This window comes from Martes martes (genome assembly GCF_963455335.1).
Source record: "Martes martes genome assembly, chromosome: 9".
Classification (NCBI taxonomy): domain Eukaryota; kingdom Metazoa; phylum Chordata; class Mammalia; order Carnivora; family Mustelidae; genus Martes; species Martes martes.
In genome coordinates this window covers 57,274,774-57,289,324 of record NC_137896.1, presented here as the reverse complement: position 1 = coordinate 57,289,324, position 14,551 = coordinate 57,274,774, and the positions used below count along the sequence as shown (strand labels likewise).

General features: G+C 37.7%; 1 protein-coding gene across 2 annotated transcripts in view; it reads left to right on the top strand.

The window, feature by feature from the left end:
- Positions 1 to 10,332, top strand: part of TMEM182 (transmembrane protein 182) — a 58,049-nt gene extending 47,717 nt beyond the window's left edge. For both annotated transcript variants that reach the window (XM_080814565.1, XM_080814566.1), the window contains exon 5: positions 7,392 to 10,332. In XM_080814565.1, the coding sequence (XP_080670691.1) occupies positions 7,392 to 7,612 (221 nt within the window). In that variant the 3' untranslated portion in view covers positions 7,613 to 10,332. The remainder of the gene's footprint in view (positions 1 to 7,391) is intronic.
- The last annotated feature ends 4,219 nt before the right edge of the window (positions 10,333 to 14,551 follow it).

Below are 14,551 nucleotides of genomic sequence, written 5' to 3'. Positions count from 1 at the left end.
ATTCTGGAATGGATCTGTGAGAATAGCCTACACTAATGGCCATGTTTACTCCCTGAGCCTGACACATAGGGTTTCTAAAAAGTTGAGAAAGGTCTCAAACACTGCAATTTTTAAGATTCCTACTGTATTAAAAGTTAACGCATGTTAAACTGGTTTGAAAATACTGTGGTACTGTTAATTAGTTTTAATTTTAAAAGTTAATACTCTATATTTTTAAAGTTAATTTTAAAAGTTAATACTCTATATTTTTAAAACACGTGCATAAATGTAATGACCCTATATACAAGGTCATTTGCAGACATTATCCAAAGTCTTTTATGAATTTGGACCCCAAACATATATTGCTTATGGACTCCAGTGTCATCCGTATCACGAAGGAGCACTATTATTCCATCCCAAGAGGTTAAACCCTTGCCCATTCTCAGAAAGGGTCTAGCTCTTTCTCCTTGGTTGTGCTTCTATATCCTCTAAATTAAAGGCTAGAGATGATCTCTAGATACCTGAGGGGCAACTGTCTTTCCAAAGAAGTCCCAGAAAACAAAGATGTAAGGTAGCATTCTGGTTCCTAATTTGGGGATCAGTTTGCAGGGGTTCATTTGATAATGAAACTTCATAACATTCATTTATATGTCATATTTTGTATATTTCAAAATATGACATTTTTACTGCATTATACATAAATGCAGTAAAAAAAAAAAAAAAGCAAAAACAAAAACAAAAAGCTGTGACTTTAAAAAGTCATCCCTGTGCTCCAAGCCCTAGGAGAGTTTAATTGCACAGCTTTCAAATGCTTTTCAAAGGCTTTTAATTGAACAGCTGTCAAATTTTTGTTGACAAAACTGAAGCTTGAGGAAGAGAAGACTTATTCTTTTTTTTTTTTTTTTTAAAAGATTTTATTTATTTATTTGACAGACAGAGATCACAAGTAGGCAGAGAGGCAGGCAGAGAGAGAGGAGGAAGCAGGCTCCCTGCTAAGCGAAGAGCCCGATGCGGGGCTCGATCCCAGAACCCTGAGATCATGACCTGAGCTGAAGGCAGAGGCTTTAACCCACTGAGCCACCCAGGCGCCCCGAGAAGACTTATTCTTAAGGGGTGTGGGGGAAAGTCAAAGCAGGTTCACTGCAGGTCACTGCCATAGCATCTGTAAGCCCAGCGTCACTGTATATGGCATAAGATCCTGTTTCATAAACAGATACTGTTGCCCATTTCTTTTTTTAAAACCATTTGTCTAAGGAATTGTATATGTCATTTCAGGACTCTGTGTTTGAGTTAGAACATCATGGACCAAAATACTCGTAGTGGCTTAATTTATTATAGCCCAAACCTAGAAAGAACCCAAATGATCATCAGGAGATAAATGGATAAACAAACCATGGTCTGTTCATACAATGGGAATAGTGCTCAGCTGTAAAAAGGAGGGAACTACTAAGACATGCACAGCCAGGGTGGATTCTCTGTCATCATGTTGAGTATGAACAGCCAGAGACAAAAGACTGCACACTGTCATGATTTCATTTCTACAAGGTTCTAAGAGCAAAGCTCTGCTATAGTAGGTGCTTTGGGGAATGGGGGTGAGGAGGCCTAAAGAACCTCCCTGGAGTGACGGTGATGGATGTGTTCTATTTTTAATGGACTGTGGGTACACTGATGTTTACATTTATCAAAATTCATCAAACCATACACTTAAAACTTGTACATTTTGCTCTATGTAAATTACACCTCGGTTAAAAAAAATGAGAAAGAGAAACAATGAACCCGGGATGCTTTTTACCCATCAGAACAACCTTCAAACTATAGGGGCTTAATATAATACCTTTAACTGTTAGTATGGGCCAATCTCAGAAATGTTGATACGAAGACCACTTAGGGTCTTCTGCAAAAGCTTCTTGTGTGGACATGGTCATTTATGCTGCTTGGTACTCCTCTGCAGATCTGAGAAGGCATTCATTATGTATTTCTTGATAAATTGCTATGTTTCCTTTTGGAGAATGATAGTAAATACATAGCTTATCAAGTTTCCTTTTTGTTTTTTCTCCTGGGCATGTCAGATCCAGGTTCACCATTCCATTAATGCTGCTATCTTTTGGAAGCTTACCCATACTCCAGATTTTTTTTTTTTTTTTTCATTTCTGTAGTTAGCATGAACCCACTCTGTACCTTCCCGGGAGCCCCACCTGGAAAAGTACCCTCATTGCTCACCACCTCCTTGGAAATTTCCCCCACTGTAGGGTGTCTGTGAGTGTCTTCATCCTACTGTGTTATACCTGCTATTAGGGTGTCTGTCTGAGTTATGCCACAGGCTACTTTGACCTTGTGACTATAGACCTCATTTCATCCTCTGAAAATAGACAAGGAGTAAGCTGATGCTATCATCCCTAAAATTTTATGAAGCTGATTTTCTACTTCTGTTTTTCTAGATGCTCTTGCTGAATATTGTCCTGTCTTTAAAGTACATGCGGCCTCCTATTAGAGAAAATGCAATATTATTCTGATTCTAATTTACTGTTCACTTTAATTTTCTTCATAATGCAATTTTTTGGACTATGGAATTCTTTGGCCTTTCCTGTGCCCATAGAAAGCTGAAATGAGTTGCCATTGAATTTATGTGCAAGCATGACTAAAAGAGGCCAGTGGAATCATCTTGAATTTATGATTCTTTCCCAAGTACCCAATAGCTGCTCATGATTGAAGTTATTAAAACACATTTCAAAGACTTATATCTAAGCAGTTAAAGATCAAGTTTATTGTTTTGCAGCAACTCTAAAAGGCTTTTGTTTTTTAATACAGGTATATGTATTTCTAGGCAAGAATATAGGGGTTTGACATTTGCCTGTCTTTTTGAAGAGTTTCCATTTCTGTGGCTAACTTTTCCCTAGGAATGTGTTTTTAAATCTGGTTTTTATAATGTAGTATACAAAATCTTTGTTTTTCCATACCTGTTTCCGTGAAATATTGAGGACATGCAGTTTTATTTTCAGTCTGTGACTTGGTGTTGGTAAAATTCTTTTGTATTTTTTCCTACATTGTGAACATTTCCATATTGTTTGTCATCAACAATTGTGTTCCTAATGGTCTGTTGTGACTTTGTGACCTTTGTTTCAGAGAAAACGCTTTCCAGATTGAATTCATGATATTTAGAGGGAAAAGTTTTCAACTTTGTAAAAGTTGTAAAATCATGAGTGGCTCTTCCCCACACTGCATGTTAGTAAGAGAACCAACACCTTCTTCTTGTAACTTAATTATTTGTCCATGGTTTTATTATCACAAATCTTCTTGGGATTTGGTACCTTACTTTGATTATGCCTCCAGTGAGCTGTTTAATGCATTTTTTTGGTCTTCAAACAATTAGGTATTTTTAAATTTAATTGGAAATAACTTATGCTTTCAAAATATAGCCAAATTTAAATATAACAATTTAAAATAAATTATTACCTAAATATTAGCAATATTTCTATTCCTGCTAAAATCACAGAGACAAGTGGGTCTGACATGTAACTCACTTGTTACTCAAGGACGATTATTACTTATATTTTCATGAAGGAGAGTCCTTTAAGATATCAAAGGATAATAAGTAAGATTTTAACGTAGTATTTTTCCATTAGTGTTCCCCCAGATAAGACTCTCCACTTGGTAGGTGAGCCAAATCAGCAGTATTACTGTTCATTAATCGTCACAATAGTCCACCAAAAGAAGATGTGTCTTTCTAGGTGTACAAACACGTGTACTCTCCTCCCATTCCCACCATCATATGCCCTTTCTAACACACAACCGCAGATTCCCACCATGCTTTTGTTTTTTTTTAATTCATTCATTTTGTCTTTTGTTTTGAAATATTTTCAGATTTACATAGGAGATGAAAATCCCTTCACCCAGAGACTCCATTCATGTTTCATTATCTCAATGTGTTTTATAGCAAAAGGCTCCAGTCCTGGAACGTGCTTTGCATTTAGTAGTTATGTCATCTCCATCAGACCAGAATAAGTCCTACTTAGACCTTCATGACCTTGGCTCTACAAGAGTACAGCCCATGATTTTCTAGAATGTTCCGAATTGGTGTGTCTGATGTTTCCTTCTGATTGGATTTAGGCTTTCCATTTTTGGCTGTATCGTAGCAGTGATGCTGTGTTATTCTCAATGTATCTTACAAGGTGGTTAGTGACATCAATATGCCATGCCACTGGTGATGTTCACTCTGATCATTTGAGTAAGGTGAAATTTGCCAGGTTTCTTCAGTATGGAATTACTGTTTTCCTCTTTATAATTGATAAGTATTTTGTAGGAAGAGATGTTGAGCCTCTGTAAATATTTATTTCTCATCTAAATTTCATTTACTAGTTTTAGCATCCATTTTTGTTTCTTGCCTGAATTATTACTTAAATGATTGTCAAATGGTGATTTCTAATTGAGCTATTCCTTCTCCATTTATAAGTTAGCATTCTCTAAGGAAAAGCTTTCCCTTCTCCCTATCTAATGTATTCATTCATGTATTTCTATCACTGTGGGCTCATGGATTTCTCTTTTATTCAGTGAGGTATCATGTGCCATTATCATTATTGGTTGGATAGTCTGATTGCCTCAGAACTGGCAGGGGGAAGCCTCTAAAGCTAGCTTCTGAAACACTCCCACCATTCCGAGACCACATCTGACATTCCAGACTTATCTTGTACTTTCTGTCCCAACCTGGATTCACCTATTTCTTTGAGATGTCTGATTCCTCATATTTAGAAGCCAAGATCTAGACACTTGGTGTGCTCCATACTATGGGGGTGTTATGGCTGTCAGATCCTCCCAGGACGTAGAGCCAGGAAATGTATGTAGGTGTATACACATGGACATATCTTAACACACACATACTTTTACTTCTATATCTGTCTATCTATCTAGAACCATAAATTCACCCTGATACATTTAATTCCAAACAACATCATAGACTTTATTCTAGCTTTCCCCCTTTTCAAATTTGCAACTCTCTCTTCAGGCAGTGAAGAAGAACATGATTCCAATTAACCTCAATATATTTATTGGTTTGATCAGTCTACCCCTATGTAATAGTCTCCTGACTCTTCTGTTGGCCGGATGTATTACATAAACCCCTCATCATAAATTCTTGCTACCATGTCAGCTAAATAAACCATTGGCCTTGGTATAAATACTTTCCATTGTCTGTTAGTCCATTCACTTTCTGTTTGTCCTTCTGCATTTGAGCGTGCACATGCACACATACACACGCTGGTATAAAACACCAGCAATTTAATAGGTAGGGAAACACTCTCTTACCCCATGGGAAGATGTAATTATAAATGGACATAATATGAATTAAATGACAGTATCTTCAATTAGTGAACAAGTTAAAGATTGTAGTAAACACCTATTTTCATTGATTTCAGGATGTAAATCCTCTTCAAATAACATCAATTTTAAAATGTAAGTTAATTCTTCCTTATTAAGAATCATTTACATGGTTACTTGCAATACATTTTTTTTTAAATACTCTAAATTCAGTAAGGGTTTTTGCAACTTTTGAAAGAAAATATGCATAAGGCTACTGGTTCTTCACAAAGGCAATTTTCTGTTTGTGTAAAACTATCTGAAAGCACACGAGACTCACATGATGCAAGAGAATTAAGAAACATATCAACAAATAATAACAAAGGTTTGCAGTCTGTTTGCATAAGGCAAGTGGTATGCAAATAACTAAGCCAAACCTTTACATTAGGGGAGAGCAGTGTCTATATATTTGCAGAAAAATGTATTGGAATGCACAGAGTTGCTCGACAACACATGGCCTTGCCATATTGTTGTCAGCATCTGAGGTACGGCTTTGCAGGGAGTTTGCTCGCCGGCTATGACTTTACTATTTCTCTCTGACATAGCTGTTGTTCAGTGGCTAAATTGCACTCTTCTGTGCTCCAGTATTTGCATTTACATTACAGACCACAGTGTGAAGGATGTTTCTTATTAGCAAAGCATCAATGTTGATTCCCCATTGCTCTGTGGTTTGTATCCCGATTATGAGAAAGTTTAAGACTCACCTTGGCATGTTTATGAGCCGTTCTTCTTTTGTGTGTACTTCTCAGGATTCTTTATGCAATGGATGGCCCAAGCGAGAGAGGACATCCTAAATACTGGAGGAGTACAATTAACTCGAGAAGGGTGATTAATAGCTAGGCTCTTAAAAGCTACTCTGTCCTGCCAATATGCCTTCATCTCTGCTCCCAGTTGTAGGGTTATGTTTACCTTTCAGACTGACTCGCAATTAGAATATGGAGATTTCATGCCTGATGGTTTTGTTCATTAATTCAAAGACTGTAATAGGCCCTTGACTTGCTTGGATTGAACTTTTGGACAGCTAGCAAATGACCTCAAGTATATTTTGCTCAGCAACAAATTTGAATCCCTCGGGCTGCGTGGTTTGTGTGTGGGACCGGTCACTCACTCACCAGTGTCTCAGCTTAGCCGACTGTCCTGGGTTTGCAGCTCAGCACAGTGGTGCTCCTCCCTTCTGTTATTTCAGGGTCAGCCATGTGGAAAAGTGTATGCTTTGCAGTATTCTCAAATTTTAGCATTCGTGAAGCTCTTCTGTCATTTTGCTCCCTCCCTGCATGCCTGCCTCCTTCCTCCGTTCCTTTTCTTGCCTAATAAGGCTCTTGCTCTTAAACCTATGGTTTTACATTCCACAGAATTTTTTCATTAAAAATTTTTTCCTCATTCTTTCCGGGCATGTTGCCTTTATGCTATACAGTCTTCAGCATCAATTCATTTCAATTAAAAAGAATCACGTCTATTCTTTTATAGGAGTTCGGTGCTTGCATCTCTGTTCTCGTCTGATACTTACTTTGGCTTCTGTTTTCATTGACAAAATTATCTGCAGTACTAGTTAGCTATGGTATAATAATATAATAATAGTTGGAAAGACCTGAGCTGAAAATCAGCTCTGAAAACTACTAGTTGTGTTGGCACATACTTAAAACCGAGGGTCAATAGTACCTATTTTATCAACTCATTGTACGTCTCAAAATAAATAATGTATTGCAGTGCTCACCCCAAACCAGACACATAGTACAGAAGGGAAATGTTAGGAGAAATTCCACTAGGCAGGATCTTTGACTCTTATGGTCATAAGCACCTAGTACAGCACCTGGCATACAGTAAGTACTTAATAAATGCATGTCAGCTGTTGCCATTGTACTTATATTGTCATAACTCTTAATGCTTTGAAAATTTAAGATAAGCAGGGTGCATATAAAATACATACTAAAGGGTATGGTACAAAGTAGGTGATTTGGCTAGAATGGTATTTTTAGAGACTTATCATCGGGCAAATGATTGGTTACTGTTCTTGGGAAAACATCTTCAGAAAGGCTAAAGGTCTTTTGTTTTGTCCTTCTCAGGCATCCTGTTTTCCCTGGTGGTGATGCTGTATGTCATCTGGGTCCAGGCAGTGGCTGACATGGAAGGCTACAAAAACATGAAAATGAGAGACTGCTTGGAGTTCGCCCCTTCTGTTGTCTATGGCTGGTCATTTTTCCTGGCCCCGGCGGGGATATTTTTTTCTTTGCTAGCTGGATTACTGTTTCTAGTTATTGGGCGGCATATACAGATACATCACTAATCAAACCGTTGCCACCAGCATTTTCTTGAGAGGTTTTAAAACAGAGCATTTCTTTTTCATTTTGTTTTGGTGATCCCAGCATAGAATTAGTTGTTGAGCTGGTATTTGAATTTTGCTTTTACATTTTACTTGTGATTTCCTCTAATAGGAAGGTCCTAGAATATTTCCGGACATCCACATGTTTCCATCCTCTGTAGGTGCTATCAAGAACCTAGTTCTCTTAGGAGCAGGTAACATGGGCCTCCCTCTCACTGCAACTGTTAGAGCTCATGCAGGTTACAAAGGCCTGATAATGGCATAACACCACCACCCGGGCCAGTGAAGCTTTGACTTAAAACTTCCTTCTTGGCATTCACTTCTGCTGATATTGAAAAAACAAAAACAAAAACAAAAACAAAAACAAACAAACTTTGGAGAATAATTAAATGGAAAACAAGTGTTGTCAGAGAACTTCCTCCATTTCCTCTCCACACACATGCGTCTCCACATATGCATTACTGAGTCCTGTAAGCCAATTATTTCAAACTTAAAAATAGATAGCAGCGTGCTTGTGGCAAGAACAGGCAGACCCATCAGTTCAAATGGGCCACAACCAGACTGAGGACGCATACTTACTCCACTCTCCCGCCAACAGGACTTTGGTCACCTAATTGTACTCCCTTAATTGTGCGTCCTTATATAAACCTTAAACTGTGTTTAAAAGTGACTCATCTGTACAACAAATTACATTTAATGCAGAATGGATTGTTAGGAGCTCAGTGGATTAATTGTAATATGTAATATGGTTGAAAATACGTAAAAGCAAGGCACCTTAGCTTAGTACTTCATTCTGTTTGATATTTTAAAATTCCTCCTTTAAATTATATGCTAATATGTTCAGCATGTGAAAATTTATTGATGAAATGTGCTTTTAATATGCACTAGCTATAAACTTTCAAAATATTTCCATATGAAATGATAATAGCCTTGCTTTATTAAAGACTATGAAATATTAACTTTTCCCAAGGTTTTATGGTAGTTCTTCTGATAATTTGATTCCCTTTATTATTGTCTCTCAGTTTCTTCATCTTTACAACAGGTATTTTAACATTTACAGATATGCTAGTTTCTTCCTTTAACCTCTTGGAAGAAAACTTGATTCTGGTTGGTGGATAATTCTTTCTTATTTGCTAGTGTAGACATGCAGACATTTTGCATATCAAAGATGTTTGTTTGGCCCTAATTTTGATTGAAATCAAATCCATCTGAGAAGCCCACACTGCATTTGCATTTTGGAAACCTCCCCGGAGGAGCAGTTTGGTGTTGATGAGGGAACAGAGAACCTGCATGGTCTGTGAGCTTTGTTCCGGGCTCAGCATTTTACTTTGCAGCTGTCGTGAATACCTAAGGCAGGGCTCGGAGGAAAATTAACAGTGACCGCCTAGAAGATGCTGGAGGAAAGAGGGGCTGTTGCTTTCCTTTCAGCCGCTCCCGGGACGGAGGGATTGCCTGTCTTCTGGACACATCTGTACCTTCCATTAACCTGTTTCCGCGGGAGGGATTTCTGGAGGAATAGCCACGCTCTGAGCTATCTGCAGAATCTTGAGGGCATTTTAGTGTTTAGGGACAGGGAGGACGAGCATGTGATAAAAACAAAACACAAAAATATAAGACAAAAAAACAAAAGCTTCAGGGGTTTAACTGGTTTCTCAAGTCATCTGAGTTATAAACTTTTTTTGTGGTACTAGCCTTTGTCTTTTTCTGTTTTCATTTTTATATTGCTCCATTTACTTTTTTGCTTTTGGTTTGATTATTAGAAAAATAATTATGGGTTCTGTTATGCATATTTACTGTGATATTAAGTTATGGCATGCCATTAAGTTTTCCAGACGATGCTAGATGTATTTGATTAGTTCATGTCATCTGTAAATACAATTCCTTTTTGTAGAACTTTGGAATGGAGCCTTTTTTCTGGTGTATTATATGTCATTTAAATTTCACATACAAGCTGCTTTCAGTAAAGGTTTGAATATTTATAAATTTCAGATGGTTATCCTCATTTTCTAATACACTTATGCGGCTACCATATATTTATCATAAGGCAATTGGCTGACTATCTGATGTGTATGACACTTTTACACAGATACATACTTTGGAAGTATTTCATAGTTGTAATGCATCAGTCACCTTAATTCAGATGCATTTCCTGATCTACTTACCAGCAATCCGTGGAAGGAGGGAAGGTGAGTTGTGCGTACTGTGTCAATAAGTAAATATACTTGAAAATAGCAGAAATATACAGTATATTCTTATAACAGCCTTATGTCTGATTTAGGATAGTATGTGTGTCTCTGTTTGGTGTATTGACTAATTCTCAGAAGCTTCCAAATACTGTGTTAAAACCTTTTTTAAGAGAGTTGATTTTGCATCATGAAGTTTCAATGTAACAAATAAGATATCTTTCTGGTGACATTCTGGAAAGAATGAAGAGGGCAGTGAGTTTTGCCCTTGCACTTTGGGGAAAGCTGTGATTTTCCCATATTGTATTTGTTAGGGGTTAGCCTATGCACTGGAACTAGATGGAAAAACCATAGAGAGAAGCTAAATGATGATGTTCAATATAGGGGCTGCGGGTAGGACTTAAAAAAAAATACCACTAGTATGCTATTACTGGCCAGTTAGTCACTTTTATGACTAATGTATGAAATGTATTTATTGAATTTGAATATTAAATCCACTTATAAAGGCATATGATGGATGAGGTGTTAGTATTTGATTCTTAATATTTATCTATCATCAGCACATGCGAGTGTGTGTGTGTATGTGTGTGTGTCTACCCAGAATTATAGCCTTGGATAAAAGAGATAAAGTGAATGATAGAAATAAATATAATTGAGATAAGCAAAAATTTAAAAATCAGTGTTGGGGGACAGTAATAGAGTTTATGTCCCTGAGTACTACTTTACCTGTTTTCCTCAACTGATGATGGTCAGTTCAGGTAAACACATAATTTGACTTACATTTTCATGAAAGAAACCAAATTAGGCTTGTGAAAAGGCTTAGAATGTCATTAAAGATTAGACAGATAGGGGATGCTAGTAAAAGTAAGCTGTACATACATCTTCGGGGGGTAGCATTATGGGGAAAGACCCATAGTGCTGGGGTTATATGGAAAGAAATATATTAAGAGAATGAGTCCCCAGTTTGATTTTGGTGGGATGCCACCAGGAATGAGGGGGCTCATACAGCAGAGATGAAATAGAAACTACATTTTTGTTGATTGTCTGAGAGCATTAAATATATAGAGCCATTTCCTCCATGATGACTGAGTGTAGGTACAGAAATTCCAACAAAAACTTAAGAAGACGGTGTATTTGATGTTAAAAGCCAAGGACGGTGGGTAAATATTAAACATCATGTATATTATAATGAACATAAAGCATGTACAGGAACATTTAACCTGGTTAGCAGGGTAGGAGGAAAGAAAGAACAAACAACCAACTTGGGGTTAGGGTTTCTGAGCTAGCTAACCAAGGCAAGTGTTAGGACCTCTGTCTCCACGAAGATTAAGATCAGCCTGGACCTGTCTGCAGGCGTGGGAAGTATTGGAGACAAGTCTGAAATGACAGTGGAGTACTAAGAAAAGTCCCACTCTGGCTTCTGAAGGGTCATGTTTCCCACTAGTGTGTCGCTGTGATGGGGAACAATTGAAGAGGCAATTGGCTGATAGACCTTTATAAAATGATATGTCTTTGGATGTAGAGAATCGTATGGCGTGTCTAACCATTCTGTTCTATTTGTAAGGCATCTATAAGCAAATAAATTGGAATGATTTTGAATTCAAGTAACGATTTTTCTGGTTTATACAAATGACAGTGATAGTCAAAATTGGCTTTATGAAATAAGTGTGGTTGGAGTAATTGGCATCCTGTACTGATGCTGAGTATTGTGTGGATAGTCTAGGGGAGTGGAGGCTCACTGGGATAAAATAAGTACACAGGCCGCAAAAATTTTAATATTCCCATTCTTTTGAGAGTCCAGGAGTTATGGTGACATAATTCACTAAAAACATAAATAGTCCCCTCTTTACACAGCAGTTGTTTTTATTTTTCTTAGCATTTCTTTTTCCATTTATTCTAGACAGAGACTGCCACTGTTAAAAAATTTACCAGTGCTTACAGATTGGATTGTCATTGAAAACTAGCTAAACAAATAGGTATTTGATTAATACAGCTTTAAGAAGAGTGTTATATAAAGAAGAATGCTTGTTGGCTCATATTTTGGTGTGGCTTATATAGACACTATACACAGTATTGATATATTGTCTTCACTCCCCCAAAATGCAAAATGCAACCTTTGTTTTTCTCAAGAATTTTATGGGTATATGTAAATGCCTAGAGAAATGTAAAACAGAAATTTGGATTAACCTCTGTGTATGTGTGTGTGTGTGTTTGTGTGTTGTGAACATATACCCACATACCTATAAGTGCTTATAGTTATATATGTGTTAGAATTTATGCATGTATGTATATGGTTTTGGATAACAATACATATATATTTGTCAATATATAGACAGGTCTGAATATATATGTACATATATACATAATCCATGTGTGTTTATGAAAATATTTTGTACATATAAGGTATATATGTTTGTATATAATAAATGCCTAAATTTATATCATATGTGCATATTGTAAATATCTATCTGTCTTGGACGTTCCTGAGCTCTTAAGGCTTGCTGAAAGGGAGGGTGTATTTTATCTTTATGCTATTGCAAGCCTAGCCCAACCATGAGTGAGGAATATAGGGGAGACTCAGTGAATGCTATCAGAGCCTCTCGTCCTTAGATCCAGGGCATATGTGGTGATGCATGTGGATGGGTTATGTCTGACCCTATGTATGCCTAATGGCAATGACCTTGCCTTTGAACATCTTATAACAACTGATACCTAACTGTTAATTAATATTTATTCAATAGTAATAAATTTTGCCAGATAAAAGAATTCCTTTCTAAAGCAACATGCCTTGTTGATACATTTTCTGAATCCTCCTGCAGAAGGTTAAGCAAACCGGCTGCTTCATGAACTCCTTATTTGGGTCACTTGTAGGAAGGATCCTCTGGTGTGGTGGGAAGGGTTTTAAATCTGTATCTGAAGACACACAATCCAATCCTGGATTTTAAACTTATAATTTGACAAGTTATTCCACCTTACTTTGGCTCAGTATATTCATCTAAAATATTTACTAGTTTACTCAGCAAATAGTAATTGTGTACATACTACATGTCACAAATGGTACTGCATGTTGGGTGATATCACTAAAAAAGATAGACATGGTATTTTCATTCTTCAAGCTAGGATTCGGAGAAATAATATAGACACCAAGCAAATGAGTAAAAAAAAAAAAAAAAAAAAACAACCCCACAATGATTTAGAAATTGTGGTAAGTCCTCTAAGGAAAAATACATAAGACATAATGACATAAAACCACAATTGTAGTCAGAGAGGTTCTCCTTACAAAGAGAATTCTGAATTAGAACACCAAGTATTCAGGTGCATAAAAATTAGGAAGGGTGAATGGTGCTCAGGGCAGGGGACTAGTGACAGACAGTCTGAGTGTGGAAAGAGCTTGACATGTTCTAAGAACAGCAAGGTGGTGTATGTGGCTGGGCATTGAAGGGCAGGGTTCCATGATGAAGTTGGAGAAGAAAGGCCCAATCATTTAGACCCCTTGCGGATGTTAGAGCATATTTTGAAGCAGAAAATTGAAAGAACTTGCTGGTGGATCGGATAAGGGATGAGGAGAGGGACAAGTCAGAAATCACTCTCAGATTTCTAACCTAAGCAAATGGGTAGATGCAGACGTCTAGAACAGGAAAGTTGGGGTGAGGGAGGGAACAGGTATGAGCGGGAAAGGGATGGAATCTGTGGTCCATTTTGATGGTATCTGTGAAATGTTTGAGGTATCTGTGAAATATTTGAGGTATCTCAATGTTTGAGGTATCTGTGAAATATCCAAGCTGAAAGACTAGTATGTGACAGTCAGAAGCTCAGAGGAACAACCTTGAGCTAGAGACTCACATTTGGGAGTCACCACATTTAAAGTCACAGGAAAGATGAGACGACGAGGGAGGATGGCTAGCAAGAGAAAGAACTCTTTGCACTGGAGAACCCAACATTTCTAGAATGAATTGAAGGTGGAGCCTGAAGAGAGGCCGGAAAGAGACATGGAAGCATTGATAGGAAATGTGGTGGGGGAAGGCTGGGGGTGGGGGGATGTTTTGAGACAGGACAGTTACCAATGCTGCTGAGAAGATGGCTGAGACAGGGAAAGAAAGGGGACCTCTGGCTGTGGAAGCTTGGAGGTTGTTTGTGACATGATGACAGAAGTCTTGGCATAATGGTGGGGACAAAAGTTGGATCTGATTGTTGCGAGGAGCTGATGAGAGGTGAGAATGTGAAGAACACATGTTGGGTAGCTTCTAGAAGACTGTCTTCAAGGAGAGCGAAGGGTCGTGGACTTGGGAAGAAGGGAATGTGAGGTCTGGGAGAAGCATTCTTAAGATCTGGGAAAATGAGAGTCAGTTTGCTTATTTTGCAGGTCATTCTGTCCAGAAGAGAGGGTGATGATGTGGGAAAGGACCATGGCGAGAGTGGGGTCATGAGGCATGCTGATTTATGTGTGAAGGGACGGTGTACCTGCCGTCCCTTAAAGGAGGTCATGTACTTGAAGACACCCAGGATGGAGAAAACACTCACTATATTACACTTGGCAAAACAAAAAACAAAAAACAAAACACAAACACAAACAAAAATCCTATTGTACACTTACCACATACTAGTTCCAACGTTAGGTGTCAGGGTTACGGAAAGTTGAACAAATCACCTTGTATAGGTCAAATGTAATACTCTTCATTGCTTATCAGCAAAGCATATGAATAAGACCCCAGGGAGTCAA